At 38.3% G+C, this 24102-nt stretch overlaps 1 protein-coding gene and 1 long non-coding RNA gene across 6 annotated transcripts; one reads left to right on the forward strand and one right to left on the reverse strand.

The window, feature by feature from the left end:
• Positions 1-2273: 2273 nt before the first annotated feature.
• Positions 2274-7142, reverse strand: LOC133710141 (F-box protein At5g07610-like). Of its 2 annotated transcripts, none has more exons than XM_062136149.1 (2): positions 5756-7142; positions 2274-3697 (listed from the first exon to the last, which is right to left on the reverse strand). In XM_062136149.1, the coding sequence occupies exon 1, from the start codon at positions 7054-7056 to the stop codon at positions 5758-5760; it is 1299 nt and encodes a 432-aa protein (XP_061992133.1). In that variant the 5' UTR covers positions 7057-7142; the 3' UTR covers positions 2274-3697; positions 5756-5757. The 2 variants fall into 2 exon arrangements, with proteins under 2 accessions (XP_061992133.1, XP_061992132.1); XM_062136148.1 differs by having other exon boundaries at positions 2274-3602; positions 5756-7136.
• Positions 7143-13796: 6654 nt separating this feature from the next.
• On the forward strand, positions 13797-21971 carry LOC133709986 (uncharacterized). Of its 4 annotated transcripts, XR_009846418.1 has the most exons (14): positions 13797-14193; positions 14286-14377; positions 14608-14729; positions 15104-15141; positions 15263-15326; positions 15536-15630; positions 16259-16361; positions 17597-17637; positions 18261-18350; positions 18562-18898; positions 18991-19096; positions 20360-20409; positions 21045-21195; positions 21712-21971. It is a non-coding gene; the product is annotated as an uncharacterized LOC133709986 (long non-coding RNA). The 4 variants fall into 4 exon arrangements; XR_009846419.1 differs by lacking the exon at positions 17597-17637 and having other exon boundaries at positions 18991-19130; XR_009846417.1 differs by lacking the exon at positions 17597-17637.
• Positions 21972-24102: the final 2131 nt, after the last annotated feature.

The following is a 24102-nucleotide window of genomic DNA, read 5'->3' on the forward strand; positions in this document are numbered from 1 at the left end:
TCGAGTATGGGTGGCATGAGTCTGATGGAAGTGGTCAAGGATTGGCTCGGCTGCTGATGTTTACTTCGCCGAAGTGGCTAAGTTTCGGGGGCAGAAATGTTGAAAGGGTTGTGAGGATGGGTGGCCTAAACCCAGTGCTTTGGGTGGCCTTAACAAATTCAGATTGGGCTGGATTTCATTTGGGTTTAAGCTTCAAGTCTTACTTGGATTTGGGCTTTAGGGATGGGCCTTGGTCTGCTAGGAAATGTGGTAGAGGATGCAGCTATTGGTGAAACTGCAGTGGAGGAAGTTGCTGAAGGGGGTGACATATTCCTTTTGGAAAATGCACCAACTTCAGCTAATGCGGAAAAATGATGCCAAGGATGTTCTGGTCATCTATGACTTTTGATTTTTTATGGACGAATTTTGAACTGTTATGTAAGTGCTTCATGGTTGTTTAAAAGGTAGAATTGATCATGTAATGGTTTTTTTGATAGCCCCACTGGGGTAAATTGTTATGTTTGATTTTGCTTATCAATAAAACAGTTGCCAGATTTCTTGAAAAAAAAAAAAAACAATATTTAAGTTGTAGATATTCTTAAAAGTCTGATAATAAATATGATGGTGTGGAGCAAGTTCAAAAAAGGATCTCATAGTGGCTATCCTTGTCATTCATTATTGCTTCTAGGGTTTTAGCCCAACACTTGTTGATGACTTGTAATGGTGTCGTGGTTCCACTTGGTTTTCTCGGTTTCTAGCTTCTCTGGCAAATTCGAATAATTATGTTCTCAGCTTGTAAAGGTTTTAATGGATCCAAAAGACTTAGGGCAAAGGGTATAGTCCAATCTATTTTACGCAACCGGAGATGACTTCTGGGTTATGGCTACCCGATCTATGTTTGGCGGTCTCTAAATTTGGTTTGATGGAAATTCTATAGCTGCAAGTGTTGTCACACTTGTTAGTTAACCGAGTCTTGTGTTGAGATTTAAGAGTGTAGCAAAGAGTCTCGTTGGTTGGGTATCACAATCCAAATCCACATTAAAACCCAAATTGCCCACTTTTATTTGACCAAAAAGAAAAAGGGAAAAAAAACCACCATAGGCCTGGGCACGGTCTCAGCCTGAGCCCGAAGTTTTTGGATAGGGTTTCTCAGGTTTTTGAGCCTTTTGCACCATCTTGAAATTTGGAATATCTAGTGAAGAACTATTACCAATCTGACTAGAAACAGATCTGCTAATGAAGGAATTTGAGAAGGTCGAGAAACTTGACGAAGAAATCTGGCCAGAAACATATTCGTCGGGGTTTAGGTGGAGGAATTTGAGGAGGTCGAGGTCGTCGTCGTATTGGCCGGAGAAAATGTGGTAGTTAACGAAGACACCTCGTTGAAAGAGTCGAGCCTGAGGAAGCGAGAAGGAGAAGAAGACGACGACGGAGAGGTTTCTGGTTTTTGGAGGAGGAGCAAAGTTGGGGTTGACTGGCTAAGGAGAAAGAAGAGACAAGGAGAGAAGAAATCGTGTTGCTGAGGATGAAGAATATTTTTAATTGGGGTGAACAATTACATGTGGTAAGATGTATACAATTCTTGTTTAGAGAGCCAATAACTAAACAACATGTGGAATATATATATATATATATATATATATATATATATATATATATATATATATAATATTTCGGGTTTTTTGGGTTTCCTGATTGGTGGAATCTAGGTCCGGGACCAGCCCATTTTTTTCATAAACGGTCTGGGCCTCTCCTTTTTTTTTTTTTTTAAAGCCCAACCCGAACCCGACGGGCCAGATTGGTTTGGTGCGGGTTTTCGGATTAAAATGCCCAAGCCTACCATAAATTTAACAAGGAAAAAGCAAAATCGATAAGGGCTTGAGCATGAGTTCCACGTAGAAGCTGTCACTAAAATTGACAAAGCTTTCAGAAATTGGAACGATAATTGCATGTGATGGATAGGCATAGAAGAAATTCATCATAGGAGCTCAACCAAATTCATCATATAAAGGCTAGGCACTGGCCGGGCTATGTATCAAATATGAAGGGCCCGAACCCGGACCGAAATTTTCGAGCCGGGCCCAAATGGTGTGATTAAATTCCAAGGACTGTATTAGGCCCCGACAGTTTTTTTCCAGGCCGGATTTCCGGGCTTTCGGGCCCATTTTCCCTTGTGATCCGACTTAAAATCTCATTGGCGCGATCTCTGCAAAATCTAGATAAGATAGCAAGAAGTTGAAGATATCCAGATGACCGATTTACATAGTAATCAAGAAAACTATTAGGCACCCAAATGATCAAATTCCAATATACATGAGAATAATTGAATTCAGAGATGGACAGAAAATAAAGTTGCTGCAAATTGAATCGGTGGTGGTGTGCCAAAGCTTCATGCAATCATGAATTAACACTTCATGCAATCATGCTTTGTAGATATTGGGCGTGTCCTTATAAGCATCCTTGGGGAGAGCCCTACCCATGACCTGGTATGCAACACAAAAACGACACCATTGGAAGTAGCTCAGGGGTTTAGCTTCACCGTAAGGCTCGGCGACTAGAGATCGAGAGAGAGAGATCGGAGAGTGAGTTGTGCAGGCTTACCTTGAGAGCAACCATGTCTGCAAATTAGAGAAGACGACTCCGATCTCTCAGGCCTACGCGTGTAGAGAAGCTTCTTTCGATGGAATATGCGTGGAGAGAAGTTGGAGAAAGAGAAATGAGTGGAAGAGTCAAGAGTCAAGACAGGACCCAGTAAATGAAGAGAAGGAATTAGACAAAAATAAAAGGCATGTAAGGTCACTTGTTCGGGCCTAGCGGGCCTAACGTCAAATGAATTTCAAGGCCCGGGACTGGCCCGAAAGTTATAGACATCGGCCCGGGCCAGTAAAAAATGATTAAATTTTATTTTAAAACCCGGACCCAACATGCCTGAATTGACCAGTACAGGCCGATTTTTCAGGCTTTTTCGCCCACCCGTAAAAAATTGAGTTTCAAAAGAAAAACAGTATTATTCAACCCATTAGACCCAACCATCAGGACGAAATCGTATTGGAAAATCCAAAATCCAGCCTCAGAAAATTTGTCAAGATCCTTTACAATTCAAATGTTGTGGCTCATGAAGAGGATGCCAACAGGGGAGTCGGAGGCCCTTTACATGTACAATGACAATTAGCACAGAAAATCCGTACCAGCAGTCAACTCAACTATGTCCTCAGAAGCCCAACCCAATGACTTGCAAGCTCAGCATGAACATCCAAATCTAGCATCCAGTGCCCAAACACTCTAGAAATTACCGGCATCTCTTACCGCAATCTATCCAGATTTGTGTTATTAAATTATTGGGGTGTTGTACAAACATAACTAATAAAACTCTAAATCCATAACATGTGCTTTATACATATTTCATTTCCATATATTATATAAGTGTACTTCTCTCGGTTACTTATACATGCATATACATATGTTGAGAGATTTAGAACCCTAATATATAGTTACATAACCTCCACATGACATGATATTATAACATTGACATAATCTTATATGTTTCATTTGAGACCATAACTAGATCTTCTCTACTGCAGCCGAAATTTCACAACATTCAGCTTCTTAATCCAAGCTAAAATCTGAAATGGAAGGGAAAAGGGTGAGCTACCCCAGCAATGCAAAGCAACTACTTATCATGTCATTCACAGAGAAAACATACAAACCTGAAACCATTCTGTATAAACAATAAGAAGTTGCTCAAAGGAACAATATTAGCACAATAATCAACAATTTGCCAATTCTAAGACTAATCTGAAGCAAGAGGGGCATGAGAAATAAATGAAAACAACCTGTACTTTCTCGACAAGGAGAATATAAGAACAGTGACTAACATATCTTGTCTCTTAATAATCAAAGGCATCTACAATTTTCTTTAGAAGTCTAAAATCTGTAGAGAGACAAGCATGTGGCATACAAATGACAGGTGTTTCCTATATATCTACGATTTTCTTTAGAAGTCTAAAATCTGTAGAGAGACAAGCATGTGGCATACAAATGACAGGTGTTTAAGTGCTAATGCATGACCAACTTGCTGGAGCTCAAATCTTTTAAATACAAATTGGCCTCTCACATTTGCAAATTGCCAAATTTATATCGTGGCCATTATTTATAAAACTCCAAAAGCTTTCACAAAATATCAATCCTCTACACTTATAAAAACTTTTCTATTAATTTATTTACTAGGGGTGAAGAATCCCATGACCGCTTTCACTACTTTCCCCTTTATAAGAGTGCAGGCTTTGTAGAGAAGAAGCCAATAAATACATTGGGTCCATGAGCCTTGTAGAAATGGCACAGCAAACATGCCTAATCTCTTTAGATATTATCTGCCTGAAGAAGCAGCAGCTAAGCCTCAGAAATACGATTTCAACAGCTAACCTCTCAGTAATAGCACTAAGCACCACGTATTCTGGATTTCTGTCTCTAAAAGAAACTTTTACAATTCTGAGAGCATCAAGTACAACATAAAACATTGTTATACCAATTCTTGTAGGCCTAGGATGGGGTCCTTTCTTTAGTACTGAGTAAGCAGTCCACTGGACTGCAATCCAGACGACAGTGGCAGACCCAAGGAGCAGTTTGGTCTACTTAACATAAAAATGAATGACATCACTAAGCTGAGAGCTGAGCTTCTTGGATTCCAATTTAAACAATTTAAGCTTAAAGCAAAACCTAGAATTGACAAGAGCCCCAAACCAGGGACTACCACACACTAGTCTCCAGAAGCAGGAAATCAGCCAAGTTGAGGACCTCATATACCCTGTCTAATTTGTTCATGATAAAACATATGAGATCTTCAAGCTCAAAATATGACTGCACTATAGCAATATTTCTATTCTAACCAGCAGCCACCTCATTAGAACAATACAACCTATAATTATGCTGAAACCTGATATCACCAAGTACAAGCCAAGGAATACCAAACACGGCCATTAGATAAATGACTAGCATAATAAGCTGCAAAGAACTCATCTCCAGCAGCCACCTAGTTAGAACAATACAACCCATAGTTATGCTGAAACCTGGCATCACCAAGTACAACCCAAAATATACCAAACATGGCCACTAGACAAATGACTAGCATTATTAGCTGCAAAGAACTCATCTCCAGCAGCCACGTCGTTAGAGAATACAACCTATAATTATGCTGACACCTGATATCACCAAGTGCAGCCCAAGGAATACCAAACATGGCCACCAGACAAATGACTATCATTATTAGCTGCAAAGAACTCATCTCCAGATCCAAAATATGCAGATTTGTTCAGACTCCTAAACTTCACTAACACTTGGGAGGAGGAAAAAGGATTCCAACACAATTTTGCAATACATTTCGAGTCAAAATACATATCACTGACCCAGGTGTCAACACAGCCAACCAAATCCAACTTAAGTTTCCAGAGTAAGGTCCTACTATCAGTCTTCTTAGGGGCAACGTAAGTGATCCCCAAAACTCTAACACGCCCTATTAAGTTCTTATGAGAATAGATGTGATACATTCAGATTTGCCCATGCCAAAAGTTTTGTTATTCTATTTCTTCATTTTCCAAAAGTCTATCCTGTAATTATGCCTCTCCATTTTCTTCCCTAACAAGAGAAAACACTAACATGCCTAGTGAGTTGGTAAATTTTATGCTTTGCAACATGTCAAACAGTCTACAACAAACATTCATAGAGTAAAAATAGTAAAATCAAAACAGTGAAGTAAACAATCAGCATGGGATAGAAATACCTTCACACGCAAGCCAAACTCCCCATATGATTATAAGCCTCCAGCCATTCAACTTGTAAAGATCTCTGGGTCTCAGCGGTGCCTTCCGGAGCTAAGTCACATAGTTTCTTGAACGTCTTATCCCTAAGATTGTAAGAGATGACCTTAGCACGAAAATACAGCAACAAACACAGATCCCCTCCATTCTCTTCTCGAGTAAGAGATAGAACAACAAATTGATAATATCGATCCAAATAGTACCCAACCACCTCCTGAAAGGAATAGCTTCTGGAATACAAATCAGCTTTGCACTTGACAAACCAGCCAGAGTAGTCCTTGGGCATCAGCATCTCATTAATACAAGGCCTATTAGTTTCAATTATCGGATCAAGATCAACATGGTATTTGACAACCCAGCCAGAGTAATCCGGCTCCAATTCCCTTACATCAAACTGATTAACACAAGGCTTGAAAATATCAATTAGGTGCAGATGGCCACAAGACTCCCCAAAATACCTATACTCCCTATCAAACATTAAACCAAGTGGACTAGACAAAACTCCACCCCTCACCGGCTTTTCATCCGAGCCATCACCAATGTGACAGTGGAACAACTCATCCTTGTGGTTTAGCCAATGAATTGCTCCATTGCAGTACACCCCGCGGCCGAAGTCCACTTCAAATTGGCACTGCCTGAAGTCGACTTGACTCAAGCCTAGACTCCAACTCCGAGTCTCTGATGCATATATCCCAATCCCTATAGTATTTCGACTAGTCATCCAAACAGAGACCACTTTGTAATGAACATTTCCAGTTCTATAAGGATCAAAAGCCAAAGCAATACCCAAACTATCATCGAATTGACAAGCATATGGAGGAGAGGGAAGTCTCGAGAACTGACTGGCTGTGGGATTGACCACATAGTATGCTCGTCGGGTCGTTTCTTCTCCGCCGGAGCAGCAGAGGAGCAATCCATTGCAGGACTGCAGAATCTTGATTCCTCGCAGCTCCGGGACCGAATCGAGCGGATTGGAGTGGGATCCGCATCGAGTTTCGTCGTCGGAGAGAGAGATGAAGCTGAGGCGTTGGTTGGTGGAGAGGAAGAAGAAGGCGGAGACGGTAGGGTTAGGGTTTCGGAGGGTGTGGCGTTCGCGGAATTTGGGGCTGGAAATGAGAGAGAGCCAGTGCTTGGAGACGGATTTGTAGCGGATGAGGGACTTGGCTTCTAAGCGGACGAGGATCTGCGAGAGGAGGTCGTCGTGGTCGGCTATGGTTTCAGCTGGTAAGGAATGTTTGGGTGATTCTGGACAGGCAGTCTCCATTTTCTTTCTTTCAAGGGGTTTTGCAGCTTCAAATCAAAATGGGTGAGAAGAGAGTGTCACTACTCGATATGACACTATATATAGTCGTGGACTCGAACATATTGGGCCTTGACCAAAACTAATGGCAACTTTTAGATCAAGGTGGTGAGTTTCATGTTCCCCTTCTAATGATCCTTGCACTTTTTGAAACAAGGGGTGTCAATCCGTTTATAAGGTAGAAAGAGGCCAACAATATACAGTAACTCACCTGCAATGAGATCGTCAAAATTGAGTTACTATCTAGAGACTCTAGAAAATTAGAAATTCTAAGTAAAAATGTCTTGGAAAATGATGTGATTCAAGTAACCAAATAACTTGACACTAATAGGGAATGAGTCGGGCCAGGTCAAGTTCAAACTTTAATCTCTTCATAAAGCTTCAAGGATCACCCTACATAGAGAGGGCTCCCCCAGAAACACCTAACAATTGATTAGGCAATAAAAGACCCTCAATAACAGCCCAGAGCCAATTACAAAATCTAAAGCCCAGAACCATCTGCAGCAACCCTAGCAAGAGTACCCAAAACTTTGGCCCAAAACCCGGACCCAGAAGACTGGGATCCAGAGCTGATTTGGGGTTGAGAAAACCAACGCCGTCGGCATCGCGTTAGCAAATCCACCGTCGCTGACTTTGCGAATACTGACTCCAGCGCTCAATTCTGAATCATCATCCACCTCGGTGGAAAGTTTGTGCTAGCCAAGTCGAGCCCAAAAGAATCTAGCACTCTTTATCAGACCATCATCGTCGATGACCCATTCCCTCAACGTACCGCATCCACCCTCACTAGTGATACAGAAGAGGCCACAAACTATTACAGCATGATTCATCCTTGATTCTATATGAACCACCTGCACAATAAAAGAAACCAATCGAACCTCTTAATTGGTTAGGGCATCGATATGGTACCAGCCAAAGGGGGTTCGACGGTCAAGTCAGTGTTTACTTAACTAAACAGTAGGCTACTCAGTAGAGTAACTTACTGTGTATGTGTGTGTACGCGCGGGCCCGTATAAGGCTCTTATAGTGAGGGACCCCTTTATTGGTCATTTTAAGTGATCACTTATTAGACCAACTTTTCAATTGCATATGGGCATCTCGACCATTCAGTTTTCAAGTCTCTATGAGTAGATCACTTCTGCAAATTTTCAGCCACATTTATCATTGTTATGGCATTCAAAACTGTGATTTACAATTAAAAACATGAACGATTCAAGTTGGACAGATTTGGTTCGTCCATTAATTTGATCTAGTTCGGTACCTTGACTATCATCAATTTGGCTGAAATGTGATATATTCATGGAGTTCTAAGAAGTGAATGGTCGAGATACTAATATGTGATCAAAAAGTGGGTCCCACAAAGGATCATTTAAATTGGCCCAAAAAAATGATCCCTTATCGGAAGAGCCCTCTATATATGTATGTGTATATGTTTCATATAGTTTGATATCGAATTTGTCCAACCTGCACCGTTCATATTTATAATTTTAAATCACAATTTTAAATGCCTTAACGATCATCAATTTGGCTAAAAATTTACAAAGATGATCTATTCATAGAGTTCTAAGAAGTGATCAAAAAGTGGGTCAAAAAATGATCCCTTAAAGTGGCCAAAAAAGGGATCCCTTGCAGAAGAAACCTCTATCTATGTGTGATCTAGTTCAGTACCAAATTTGTCCAACATTAACAGTTCATGTTATAGATATATGGACCGTGCTGGAAACCCTAAGGAGGGGTGTTGCCCTAATGGGTTTGCCTTGTGATCCAAGCGAGACTTTATCGAATCCCACATGTTTTACCATATAGTTAGGTGTGATAGCCTGCCTATGTGGCTGAGCGGACCTGCCTGGAGTAGGCCACTACATGCTCAAACTCGTGAAAGGGCATTTTGTCAGTTCCAAAGGTGGAACTGTGGATTCCCCTTGGTCCTTGAGTGAATGCGTGTGGCAAGTTGGACTTATTCCTTCCTCAGCTTAGAGATAGTTGATATTTGAATTCCCAGATTTGTATCAGCCTTGAGTTGGATATGGACTGGAGCCCATATCCCTTGGGGGAGAAGATGTCTATCTTTTCACATCAAAAGTTGCTTCCGTACGAAGCAGGTGTAAATCATGCCTCCATATCGGTAACACCCATAACACAATAACCAAACTTTGGATGCCTTGTAACTAATCACAGTGCAATCCCAAAAGAAAAGTTCTGATGAGAAAAACCAGGCCAAAACCAAATCGTTGTCTAAATCAACTTTCTTGTCACCACAATCGGAGCACGCTACTCTAAACTTCAAAACTCAGTGTTCATAAAACAGGCCGATCAGAATGAAGAAAACCACTTCGTAAAGCGGGCAGAAAGGAAAGCCAGAGCCCTCAACATGCTAGATGACAAGAAGGGTGTCTCTCAGGAACAAATTATTTGTAAAAATCTGGTGAAAAATCAAATATAAATTATCCTAGGGTTTAACCTTGGCGGCCACTTGAACAAGGAGATCACCATATCTTTACTATTATTTAAAGCAGAGATATTATCAGCCGAAACTCAAAAAAATGTACCATAATAACTCTCAAATATTAAACAACTTTTGACAACTTTTAATCTCTCGAGATAAAACAAAAGGAGCTATAATCATGAAGAAATCATGAAACTTTGACTCCTATTAAACCATAGCCGACTAGGCTTCGAACGCTATCATCGGTGTTTGGCGCCGATCCTAGATTGAGTTATCCTCTTTGTATCCTACTGCTTCTCTACAGTCATCCAAGGTCGGTCTTGTTCGACAAGTATCCAATCCATTTCGAAGTCTTGCTTTTTGGATGTCAGATCTTATTTCCCGGAGAAAACTCGGTGTTCGGGTGAGTTCCTAGTAGTCAGTGGGTTGGCTGGGTCTGGATGGCGGAGCCGACCACGTAGGACCAGACTCAAGGGTTCTGAAGAATGTATCCGGCTTGGCCAACCTAGAGCGACGGGGTATTGGAGCTTAGCTTATAGGCGAGACGACGCTTGTCTGGTGCGATCTTGGCAATGGCAAGCAACACTAGATCTGCAAGCTTTGATTGGCTCTAGTTGAAAGCTACTTGAGTCTGCAGCGGTGGTGACAAAAAGATTTTATACATGTTTTGTACGGGCTATAGTGTAATACCCGGTTGTTTCTTTAATCAAAGCAAACAGTGTGCTTTACTTTCATGATTCGATTACTTTAACTTTAATGATTATGCTGGGTTAATTGTTTGTGTTGATCGACATTGCCGACACTCTCTCTCTCCCTCACTCACACTCTCCCTCTCTCCCACTCACACTCTCACTCTCTCTATCAGCCGAACCCAGCAAGAAAAACAGAGCAACCATTCACCTGCCGACCTCTCTCTCCTCAGGCCACCTCAAGACGTCGGACCACCTCCAGTAGCTTCGCCTAGACCTTGCGCAGCCGCCGGTGGCATCCTTGCGCCGCAACATGGACTGTAGTGACGGCGGAGGACCTGGCTCCGTTTGAGCCGATTTCGAATCAATCTCAATATCTTGAGCTACAAGCCACCAATACTCTTGATTCTTGGCTCATATGATTCGCATCAACTTTCTGAACAAGCACCAAGAAGAACCAGACCTGAATCGACCATTTTCACGTTCGTCGGAGCTCGACCGGTTTTTGATCGAAAATCAAAACCTTTCGATCGTGATATCTCGAGTTGTAGTGCATCGTTTTGATTGATTCTTGAACCAGTGGGTTTGCCTTGATGTTCTTAACAACTCTCTAGAAGGAATCGAGGCCTGAAATTGAAGTTTTTACGTCGAAATCTTGGCTCGCCGGTTTCTGGAAAATTTCCGGCCACCTTCAACTGTTCTAGGTAATTTCCGACCACTTCCTTTCGTTTTTAGACTTCATGCTAGTTAGGAAAGTGGTTAGGCTTGATGAGATAAAGAGGAGCAGCCCGGCCCCGACACCATTGGCGGTGGTCGGCGGCGGCTCTGCCACTAACTCCGGCGGCCCTTTTCCGGCCACCTCCGGGGGTCAAAAATATAGTTTCTGTGCATTTTTAGATTCTATATTTCAATACGATCATTTCGATATATTATACGCAATTTTCGGATATCGTATGATTTAGTTATGAATTTTTAAGTTTCGATCGATTTCGATCGTTAGATTTGTGATCTGTGAAATTAGGACCGTCAGATGGACTTGTAGTTTTGATATGTTGATCTTATGACTGTCCCAGTGGCTTTGTGTGGTCATGGGCGAAGATCCGACCGTTGGATCTTCGTATAATTGAGAAATGGTGATTCGGAAAGCGATTCGTGAGAATCCGTCCGTCGGATTTTCGTATAAATTTGTGAAGATGTTAGTAAGGACGATTCAGGAATATCCGACCGTTGGATTTTCGTGATGATTTTTGGAGGGTGATCCTAAGGGCGATCCGTGAGGATCCGACCGTTGGATCATCATTTAATTTCGATCCGACCGTTGGATTGTCGTTTGAGTATGTTTTTGAGCTATTGGCTAAGTTAAGGTCATGTGTGATTAGGTGATTGACGGTCTCCCTTGGGTGAACGATTTCGGTGTGTATTGTGTTGAATTGAAGACGCAGCGGGAATATCGAGGTGAGTAAATCGCACATGGTTCATTCACGAACCGAAATTCGGTGATTTTATTTAATTGGGAAATTGTGGAAATTGTTTTATGAAAATAAATATTTGTTTTAAATTATATGGACTTGATCGACTACGGTCCATAGGTAAGTAAAATGTATTTAAACTATAAAAATGAATTTCTAGATTTTATTGCATGTGAACTATAGTTGGTATTAGTGGTCACTCTTGTGTGGGTGACTACGTATATATATATTTACGTGGAATATATATTGGATGGTGTGACATCGGGTGAAGTATTGATGTGATTTACTGAGTTATATTTTGAGCATTACCCTTTGGGATATGTGATTTATCTTAGATGTTGTGTTGTCTATGATAATGGGTAATTGAGTAAAGTGCGATAGTTGAGTCGTTGAGATGAATTAAATGAGGAGTCGAGTGAATTGAGGAAAGCAGTCATTCGTAAGGTGAACCTTGGCCCAGGTGACACTTTACGATACAGTTAGAGCTCTAGTCTGTCTGCCATCATACTGCTTGGGGGATAAACGAGTTATCATATTCCCTTGGGTATGACATGACATACTGAATGGGGTGATTAATATAATTAATCATAAGCCTGTAAGTATGATATACTGAATGGGGTGATTAATATAATTAATCATAAGCCTGTAAGTATAATATACTGCATGGGATGATTTATATAAATAAATCATAAGCCTGTGAGTATATATTGAGTAAGAAGTTGTTTATTTTTGAGTAGTCATGATGAGATGTGAGTTGATTGATGCTTGAAGTGACGTTGTACACTTCAATTCTTATGCAAAACAAAATTAAAATGTGCTTGAGTTGATTGTGTTACTTTAAATCGTGCAATCCTTTCATTTACTCATACGAGCTTTGCAAAAAGCTTACCGGGTTTGTATTGTTGCAATCCCGGTACACTATTCAAACGGTGTAGCGGGTAATCCTGCAGGTCAGGAGAATCAGGGCGGTGATCGAGCGGGTTAGAGTATTTGTTATAGTTTTACAGCATTTGTAATAGTGAGGTGAGTTAAGCTCATCGAGCCTTACAATTTGATTTGGTGAGAGTGTGTTGTAATAATTAACTTGAGGATTTGATTTATTGTAATATTGAGAGGTGTGAAGTGTAGTTGTTTGTGAGAAAAAAATTCAGGACGTTAATTGTAATTGTTATTATTCATGTTTCGGATTTGAATTGATTATTCAAAATTCGGGGCGTGACATATAGTGTGGAGCCCTGAGCTCCAATTAGAATGTACGATGACTTGTTTTCTCCTCACATTGGCTGCTGTTCCGGCTGGGATAGAGAGGTGGGTGCGCAGAGCAGGGGTTAGGATTTGGGTGCTCAGTGACATTGAGAGGCCCAGATCAAGGGTCTCCAAAACATATCAGTATGTGCTGCAGGTTTGCAGGTCCAAGTTGGTTGGGTCAAGGGCGACTAGAGCTGTTGACGCCATAATGGATCAGCACCACAGGTTGGCTGAAGACGTGACATTGCGATGGTTCGAAAACAACAAGGTCAATGATGTGTTTGGTTTGGCTGCAATTTGGGCATCCAAAGCTACTTGGAATTGGATTTGGGCCTAAGTGTTGGACCAGGCTAATAAGCTCGGACTCTCTAGGGTTTCACATTTGGGATCTAGGAGGATTAATCCAACAAATTACACTTATATTCTCTATATTTGCAGCGAGTCTATATACTATGTTTATGGGTCATAGTTTAATATGCTTGCTTTGAATAAGTGAGCGCTAAGTTCGAATATAAATTGTCTATCCCTATGTATCATAGTGGTTTAAGTGGTTACACCACAACTTCTTGATCTATCTATAGAAGGCAACAGAATAGCATGTAATGTCCATTTTGGCATCCGTATTAATGAAATTCATGACGGGCCATTCTCTATCTTCCTAAATTAAAAAATATCTCTCACGATAAAACTATCAAATACAAATCGAGAAAAAAAAATACAAAAATACAAAGGACAAAAAAAAAAGATACGTAAAAGTCTACGTTCTCTTTTTCTCTCTAGCAACACGGCCTCCCTTCCTCCAATGTTTAGATGGTGTTCAAACTGCTCCTCCCCCCTCGAAGTGATATTAACAATATACGAAAGCTAAACTACACTGTTGCTGTTCATTTCAGAAAAGACAAAATGAATGAATAGTGGATTGTCGATTTTGCCCTTCATCCTATAGCCTAAACCGTCCTTGCCTCTTCATACTTATCCCCTTTCTTCTACAGTCCAGTCCTGTAGTCATTCGTATCAATTATCAAGAACGATCGAGAGATAGAGAGAGACAAAGAAATCGGGTGTTTTTTTTGTTCTTCTGTGTATCGATCGATCATTAGGGTTGGGAAGAGGTCCGTGCGAAACCTAAGCTACACTGTTGCGAATAGAGAGTCGTCGAACGCAGGTATCGATCTTGATTGTGTGACTATTTCAACTGCATCCGTGAAGCTGCCAGATACTAACGTTGGGCTGATAACAAGTACAGAAGGTTTGGTTTACAGAGTTTGTGTGCTAGATTTGATTTAAAATTTGGGGTTTTGAATTATGGATTTGATGTGGGATTTCCGATTTTGATCGTAGACCGCTGGGGTAGGAGAAAGAAGAGGAAAGATTGAAGATTTTGGTCGACTGTCAGACGGTTTGGGTTGAGGAAGGTTTTAATAGAAGAAGAGGTATGTGTTTGATTTGGGTTTTTTTTTCAGTTGTCTCGGATTGTGGTTTTGAGTGAGTTTTTTGTGTTTGAATTTGTATATTAACATGTAAATGATGGTGATTTGGGTTTAAGTTTTGGTTTGGATGGAGATGGGATCAGTTTTAGCCTTTGATAGAGATTGGGCTTTTGTTTCATTTGAGCTAATGAAACCTTTTTTCCTTTTGGGATTTCGTTGTTTTCACAATACAGAGGAAGACAGAAGGCGAAACAAAGAAGAGAGAGAGAGAGATGAGAACGGGAAAGAAGGAAAAGAAGAAGAAGAGAGAGGCAGAAGTCAGATTAGTTTTCAATTTACGTTTGTTTTGGAGAAGGTACACACTGATATTTTGATTTATAACATTCATCAGAACAAAACTTCAAATGAAAAGCTTTGTTATTGGGTGAAGTTTTTCAATTTCTGCTGCAAAGTGAATAACTTATATATTGGATTTTTAAACTGTTGTTAGTCATTTCATGATATTAATATCTATTTTGCTTTCCAAGCTTAATAATGCCCTTTTTAAATGGTTTTGTTAGGTATTTTTCTCCGTTTGATTTTGATTAGGTTTGTCTACCTATATATAAAGTTTTAAATTTACTGCTGTTATAGGTGTGGACTGTGTTGTTTTTCTAATCAAGTTTATGGCATCTGCAACTATGGTAACTGCTGTTGTAAAGTTTTAATTGTTCCTATTTTATTTTACAGATTTTGGGAACAGTGTGCTGTCGGACAGATCGTGAAAGGTTGGTGGGATTTCGGTTTGCTACCAACACACTCTAAACTGATTTTCTTGAATTGGTATTTTTTTTTTCCCAGTTTTCTAGCTATTATAATCGGTGTTGTTTCTTTTTGTTTTGTATCCAGTGCTTTGCATTTTTAGTGGTTCGAGTTTATGACGGCAAGATTGGGTTGACAACAAATAGAATAGGTGTGGTATTTGATTGTATTTATTTTTGTTTAATTGATTAGCTGAAAATTGTGTTTGTTGTGATTGGGCTCTAGCGTCAGACTTCAAATAGAACAGCTCCAGTTGGTGAATTGGTTGTGTATCAGCATTTTTACTTTCTTCCTTTTGAAAAGGAAGCAGAAATATGAACTATTGTTCATTTAATTAATACTTTTTAATTCAATTTTCAGACTATCAACTCAACCACGATCGAGAAACAAAGAGATTGGGTGTGTTTCTCGCGGTTCTGGAAAAGAAAAGATAACAGGAGAAATTTAATCCCAAGGTTTGAGAGCTTTTGTTATCTGGGTTTTGTTCTTCTTTTGTTAAAGTTTAATTTTTTCTCTGTTTTTTTTTGGTGAGAAGTTTGTTGGATACTTGAATCACTGTGGTTGATGATTTATGTTCATTTGAGTCATTATGTTTGATTGTTTGATATCCGAGTTCTCAAAGTTTATGCATTTGATTGATCATGGGTAGTTTGGCAAACTTCTTCTCTGTACCATTTGGTTCACACAGCAGCTCTCTCTCTCTCTAGCTTCTGGTCTACTGTACCTGTGATTATAAATCCAATTTCGGTCAAGTTAGTGTTTAAAGATTTTCATCGAGTGTTAGAGCTTGGGACAAGTTGGTTCAGTTTTCGATTCCTCTCTGTTTTGATAGTCAGTCAAGTAGATAAATCACTCTTTTTCAGGGGTCAAGACTGCATTATACTTGGACATGGTCTATGTAGTAAATATTTCCAGTTTATGATTAGCCAAATTGGATCCTTATTTTCCATGAAAGATCCAAATGATCTTCATTGTTTATAGGCTTGGGAAGCTGTAGACACTCTGTTGGTCACTATTTGTCCTAAACCAATTACATTTCTGATTTAATAAATGAACTTAATGTGCTTTTACTGGTGGATATAGGGCTGTTTGGATATCTCTGGGAGGTAGGCTTGGGTTCGCTTTGGAAGAGGTGTGTGCCGAGATTGTGATCAAGTTTAGGAGACGGGCTTTGGGAGCAAAAGAGGTATGTGTTTTGTTGCTTTTTCCAGTTCTGTTCAAGTCAAGATTGGTTTTTTTTTTTTCTTTTGTATTTGTAGATTTATTAGAAGAAAAAGGAAGAATTATGAATAAGAGTAAAATTTATAATGAGCTTTATTGTTTAGAACTGGTGTGTCAATAGTGAAAAGAAGTGTTACTGTTTTTGGGTAATCAGGTTTTACTTGAAATAGAAAAATATTATTCTGTTTTACTAATGTTTAGTATTGTTTGGTTACTTTCATTAGTTTCTTGCCCTTAAGGCCTTAATTAAGATTAATCATCTTGAATTTCAATTTCAATGACATATTAATTTTTCCACTCCATTTTCTCTTCAATTTTGTGGTTGCTAGAAGTCATCTCTCATTTATGTACTTTCTGTTCTCTTGGAAGACCGAAATAGCCATCCATGACCTTCATTCGTTCTCAGTCTTCACCCTTTATTTCCAGCCAACTTTATTTTGTTTCATCACCACATAAGGTCGTGCTGAGAGTTTTGGTTACCGTAAGAATCACTCATAAATATCCAAACTTATTCCTTCATTACTGCTTTCACTGAAAGTCGTTTGGTTTTCAGAAGTCAGAACAGTTTTTGAGCTATTATTTTTGCTCTTTTCAGAGAATTAATGGTATGAGATTTTCATGATATGGTGTCTGGTAATACTCAATAAAGACAAAGTTTGTTTTACGGATTAGAAGTTTGGTCATATATCCCAAAACTCCCTAGACACATTATCATTGTCATGTCTTCAGTTTTTTGTTATCAATGGTTTGTATTCTTTATGTCCTAATATGCCTTTTTACTCATGGCTTCAAGATAACTTATGCTTTCCTTATCAATTGCAATTTAATGGAATATAAAAAGAGGCCACTTTTAGTTCTTCGAATTGATATCTACCTCATGTAGCTTTTAGGAGCACCAGACTTTCTCAGCAAGTACCAAATCATCTGTCCAGAAATCCCAAACTAAAGTTGTGGATCTTTGTTGTTTGGATTGTCAATTTCACAGATACATATGAATTCTTTAATTTAATTAATTTATTATTATTATTATTTTAAATTATATTATTCAGACAAGGAATAGAATGAATTTTGAATGGACTAATTTGAGACCAACCTAGGATCTAACAAACAGATGTAATACATGAGTGATCCCTGTTTCAAATTATCAGTAGTCTTTATATTGCCTGTGGAATTAATTGAGGCTTTGGTTTGAATATAAAGGACTTATTCTCACATGTGGTCTGGGAATCAAGTCCCCTCTGGTACGTATTTAGCTATTTTCTAGAGAATCCCGTCGTAAATTGTGCTCTTTTTGTATATCAATCCTCTGTTAACTACTAATACTTTGATTTCCCTTAATTGTAACAACTCATGAGTTACTTAAGTCATGGACGAATTTTAGATGATGGAAGGGTAGGGAGTTTTCCTCTTTGTTGGTTTCGTTTTAATTTTGAGGTTTATGATCATTTTGTGGACTTTGCCTTTTTAATGATACAGATTTTGATCTTTTCAGTATTTTGTTTGTCGTGGACTTTGCAATTTTGATGACTGATTGAAAAAATTAGAAAATAAGAGCTTTCAATGTTTGGTATTTATTTATGTGCTGATAGTATGGTCAGTTTCGATATGTAGTGTGCATAGGTCAGTGCTAGAAACAGAAGATTGGAAATTTCAAACAATCTTATGGATTTGGAGAGAAACATGTCATTAACTTCCATTAAACAAAATAATCCGATACGATTGTTTGTCAATGTTTAGAGATATTGCGCACTTTTGTTGAGAGTCTGCAAATGGTTGCCTAATAATTATATTGAAATATAATTATTTTTTGGCAGCTTAATTATTAATTTTCAAATATAATTGTTCTTTTGTTTGTGCTTTCCAGACTGTATGCAAAGAAGTGCGTGTATTATTCTTCTGCAGCTGTTCCTGTGTACATTATTTGGGATTATCTCACTGTGTCATTGCTATTCAGGTATATGCTTCGCATAGAATCAATATGTTCATATTGGTGTGTATTGCTGATATACAGAGATATCAAAACAATGTACAGGACTGAATATTGAGAAATAGCATTGTATGATATTACAATCGGCTGTAATATCAAAACAATGTACAGAGATAGAGAAATCGGCTGTGTTTTGAGAGTTTTTTTTTTGTTCTTCTGTGTATCGATCGATCATTAGGGTTGGGAAGAGGTCCGTGCGAAACCTAAGCTACACTGTTGCGAATAGAGAGTCGTCGACCGAGACAACTGAAAAAAACCCTAATGACTATACATCACGAGATACAGGACTGTAGAAGATCAGGCTGCCATTGCTTTTTCGCTTTTCCCGTGTCTTGGTTGTGTGATGCGCATAAACAGATGGATCTGGAACTGATCTGCAGTCTTACAGTAATTCTCTTCTGACTCTGCAACTCTGATCGTCCATCTTCGACAGCCCATCAGCCTTCTCTCCGTCGATACCGCGAAGGTGAAGTTTCAATTTCGCCGAGTAATCCTCGCTTTGCTTCCGTCTCCAGGTTCCTCTCTCTCTCTCTCTCTCTAACTATATCCATGCAGCCCCTTAACTAATCACACATACAAATTAACTTTGATCTCGAACTGATTGCAGAGTTTTCACTCATATTCAGCCTGAAGAAGATCTCAAGTCCCTGTTTTCGTCCTTGGCTGCTCAGTCACACAGCGACGGCCAATTCATCTATCCTTCGGTTTTTCAGGTCAATTGCTTTACTTCCTTTCCTTTTGTTCTGGGTATGTTTAATTTGATCGGTTTCATTGATTTCTGAGCTGAGTTGAGTCAGTTGACAGAGAGTGGGGGTTGATTGGTTCGATTAGGTTATCAAGCAATGAAAGGAATTAGAAACTCGACAAAAAGGTGAAATTTTTAGCTCCTCTAAATACTGCAATCAACCCCCACTCTCTGTCGAGTTTCTAATTCCTTTCATTGCTTGATAACCTACGTCTATACGCTTTTTTGTTTGTTTTATTTGAATTGGAAGAGATTTTAAAACCGATGAGATTGTTTGTGGCCCAAAGATGATACTGCTCAAAATTGCAAAGTTTGAGCGTTTCTCAGTAATGGATTTGTCAAATTGTATATAAATGTGTGACTTGATCGATTTGAGATTCTTAATGGCAGGTCCCTCTAGGTATTTTGGTTTGAGATAACATGACTATTCACTTCTGCTTCCTTCTAATTGGTTTGAGATAACATGTCTAATCACTTCTGCTTCCTTTTAATTGGTTTGAGATAATGCAGTGTCATTTAGCTGGTATTCCTTGAGCTGCAACTTTTGAATTGTCATAAACATTAATTGGAGGAATTTGTTTGGGTTTGTTTTCGGGTGTTATTTAATGAAAGCCAATTAAGAAACCAGCCTTCTGACAAATTTAGATTGACTATTTTTGTATCTTGCATTATTTACTATACAACTAAGTTTAGACAATTAAGTCTTCTGAATTTTGATCAAATATGACTACATGGATCAAATATATTTAAAATTTTGATATATTTGTTAGTTTATGATCATTACAGAACCCCCAACATATTGTTTTTTTTGTTTTTTTCAATATAACAGTATGTGTTCTTTAACGGAAAGTACATATAACTTTTAGTTACTAATATTCAGAACTGAGAAACTTAAGTCTTTTATTACTGCCGATTCAAAATTTAATGTAGTAACAGCAATATGCAGACTATTTAAAACTATTGACTATGAGCATATTTATAAACTTGCCAGATGTTTATGATAAAATTCTTTTCTGTGATGAATTTAATCTATAATGTGGACAATCATTTACTTTTCTAAGGTGTTAGCCTATTTTGAAACTGCATTATAATGCATATACACTTACTATATGTCTAAAAGTGTTCTGTATCAGTCTATCACTATTATATGCCAAATGAGTTCATTGCTGTTTTCTTTTTTATATTTAGTTTATGCATAACTAACTGATAAATTTACTGTTTGTATTATCAGCTATACTTGAACCATTGAATCAACTTTTGTCATCAGAGGTGATCAACTTGGTAATTCTCTTGCCTTTTCAATTCGTATGTGAACTGATTATTTAGTTGTAACACGTTTTATCAAAAACATTGATCGAGCTTATAGACATGTTCATATTCAAGAACACCTCTTTGGTCAAAATTGTATACATGTTCACATTGGTCGTGTTACCTGTTTTGAAACATTGTCTCCAACATTCTTTTTTTTATGGTCTTCAATTAATTGAATTACTTGGTGAATCCGTTATAGAGTCTTTAGGAATGTAAATCTGGTCTCATTATTTAGCCAACAATGTTTAAACATTAAACATTGGAGATCAGGTCTCATAGAGTCTGTAATTATTCATGATCAATCATTCCATTTATGCTTTGATTTGTTTTTTTTTTTACACTATAAATTCATATAAGCTCTCATTATAGGCATAGAAGAATCAATAGGTTATTCTGCATACCTCTTTGCAATCATCACTTAGCTCTTTGTATCAAACTTCTATTCGTTGTTTAGCATCTGCTCTTCCCTTTTAATCTTGGTCACAAAGAATTTGGGGCCAGCAAGAGTAATTCCTTTTGAATTTTTCCCCCCAATTTTTTGTGATTCACTGAAGCTTTAGATAGTTGGTTTTGGGATTTGTGGTTTAATCACAGATTCTTTTCAGGTGTTCAAATTTGCGGTTTATCGATTTCCTAAGTTTTAGGCTTTCTTCTTTAGCATTGTTTTGATCGTTCATTTGTCAAGGAGAGTTTCAAATTGGATTGGGGTTTGCAGAAGCCTCAAGGTTTCACCGATTGCTTTTGAGCTTGAACCAGGTAATTAAAACATTCGTTTCTATGTCATTCGCTTTGCAGTTGGCATTACATTTATAGAGTTGCCCCTCTCTGTTTCATTTCATCAAGCTTGGTTGAAACAGTAGGTTAATCACTTGCAGTTTATAAGTATATGACCTGTTTTAGCATATGCCCAGTTCATTTTTTTGCATTTAATTGCTTAAAATTGAAGTCTTCGATCCTTCTGAGCCTGTTTGAAGTTTTCAGTTGGTGGTGTCAATTTGGTTTTGGTGATTGTTTTTTTTTTTTTGTTTTGTTTTGGGTACTTATTGTATCTGGCTTGATGTGGGTTTGAATGTTGGTATGAAAAATGACTTCCTTTTGATCCTTTGTGAGCTACTGTAGTTGTATTTTTAATGGAAAATACCTTATTGTGTGATTTGTGATTCTGGGTTTTGGTTAGTATTGATTGCAGAATTGATTCAAAGTTGAAACTCACTGTGGATTTTGCAGAATTGGTTAATGTTTAATATCTTAGAAATGCTGTTCCTCTTGCAGGTAACTAATAGTTTGGATCAACTCCAACTACAATTGGAGCAACTACTTTTTTACATCTACTCCAGTTACGCTGGCTTAGAACTAAACCTTTTGTAAAGCTATAACTGAAGCAGCTAAACCTGTTGTACAACTACCATTTCTGAACCAACCTCAGTAGCAACTTTGTTAACCTATTTTTCTAACACACTTTCGTCACGTTAACCTTTTTGTATAAAAAATCTTTCACTCTTTCAATAGAATGCAATAATTTTCCTTTTGTATTTTATCGTTATCATTTATTTACAAACACAATTCCGCAGCAAAGCGCGGGTATTATAATATGAAAGCTTGCAAGTTTTATAATATGAATGCTTGATGAACTTGAGTCAAATCCGCTGTCTTGCTTCTACACTGCAATTAATTCTTCCTTCATACAATTTGACAATGCCAACAAATCAACTTGATAAAATACCAAATTTATTTCCTGCTCAGTTCTTAAATTAAATTTTCAACTTCCACAACTCTCAGGCTAAATGTCATGGAAGAATCAAATTGCAATCAATACTCCTACCTCTCCAACAGTTCAACCATACTCTGTACATGCTCAATTATATTCATCTCCACAAAGAAACTCTACAAGTTTCTCTACAAGATACTCTACAATGGCATAACTCCCGCAGCGAAGCGCGGGCAATTTTTCCTCGTATATCTCTAAACTGAAATAATCTCTTTTTCACGCTCATCTATCTCAAATATTGGGTGCGGAATCTCAAAAATCATCTCTATCTTTTCCCAACAATTTTGTCTATGTTGGAGGCCGAACTCTTTCATTCATTCATTAATCATTATGTTGATCATACGAACTTCATGATTTTTTTTTTTCCATTGCAGGAATCTAATTATATTGACATGTTTCTAGCAAATTAAATTTTTATTGTTAGTTTTCAAGTTCCAGTGATACACAGGTTTGGAATTCATGGGGTCTATCTTTCAAAAATTCAAGTCAGTTAATTGTCCCTTTCTCTCCCTTTAATTGTTTCAATTCAATATGCCAAATTGCCAATTCTCTATGTTGGTTTTTTTTTTCTTTTCTTTTCTTCAAGCAATCAATTAACTTTTAAATTTATTCTTTAGATTTGTTCTTTGTTTGTTTTAGGTTGTTCCGCAGTTGAAGTAGAAGTTAGCAATGAGGCATACTACAAAGAACTGTGTTGAGGATAGTGTCGAAGGCTGACGGTTTGTATTCATATCCACATAACTACTAGTCTTTGGTATAGAGGTTGAAATTTTGATACATGAATGATTTCGAGGTCTTGAAATTGCACACGCATCTTGATAGATTCTTAGTTTAAATTAATTCTTTGGCCAATCCTAATTTGAAGATAGACGCGCTAAATTAATTATTCAGTGAATAATCATTATGAAAAATTTATATAGATCCCACGAATATATTAATTTGTTTAACGAAAACTGAAATTAGGAGAAAATTGAGTCGTGCTTTCATTGATAATAGGGGTCTCTTTATATAGAAGATTGTAAGCATAGAGATAGAGTTGTACAAGGAAACATAATCGTACATTGATTGGATATCTACTAAGATTCTCCGAGAATATATCTAACATAAACCCTATTTCAACTAGAGCAAGTAACCTCGAGTTTGAGCCAGACACATATTCTGGATTTACTTGAACACTCCCCCTTGTGTCGCCCAAACGTGGTGCTCCTCTCGTTGCCTCATTAAAAACCTTGCCGAGTAACAAAAACCCATTGGGACAAAAATAACCTTGGTCGAAGGGGAAAAAGACCACAACACACTATTTACGTTTTGAGACCATACATATAGACATCTCCCCCTGATGTCTGCATCTCCCCCCTGATGACTACGGTCATGAAATTTCGGATAACTTCCAAAATGATGCTACCAACATGTATCTCGAAAGTGGAATTTAGGCAATGATTTAGTGAGTAAGTCTGCCACATTGTTCTCAGATCAAACCTAGTTCGCTTTGATCTTGAGGAGAGTCTGTTGTTGCTGATTATGCTTGGTGTCATCGCTTTTAATGTAGCCTTACTTCATTTGTCCAAAGCAAGCAGCATTATCCTCATAAGTGCTCGTAGGCTCATCTGTAGTAGACTTCAAACCACAATTGCTTCGAACATGCGTAATTATGGATCCAATCCATTTACATTCACAAATCACTTCATGAAGAGCAATAATCTCTGCATGGTTCGAACAAGTAACAACTGGGGTCTGTCCTGTAGACCTCCAAGATATCACGGTCTTTACCCATGGTGAACACATAACCAGTTTGGGAATGACTTTTGTGTGGGTCAGAGAGATACTCAACATCAGCGAAACCTTCCAAAACACTAATGTCGTTTTGGTATGGGGAGAGGAAACGCAAACTACTG

Source organism: Rosa rugosa, chromosome 5, assembly GCF_958449725.1.
Source record: "Rosa rugosa chromosome 5, drRosRugo1.1, whole genome shotgun sequence".
Lineage (NCBI taxonomy): Eukaryota > Viridiplantae > Streptophyta > Magnoliopsida > Rosales > Rosaceae > Rosa > Rosa rugosa.

Excerpts from the sequence above, each read along its gene's own strand:
- LOC133710141 (XM_062136149.1), bottom strand. The coding sequence starts at position 7,056 with ATGGAGACTGCCTGTCCAGAATCACCCAAACATTCCTTACCAGCTGAA.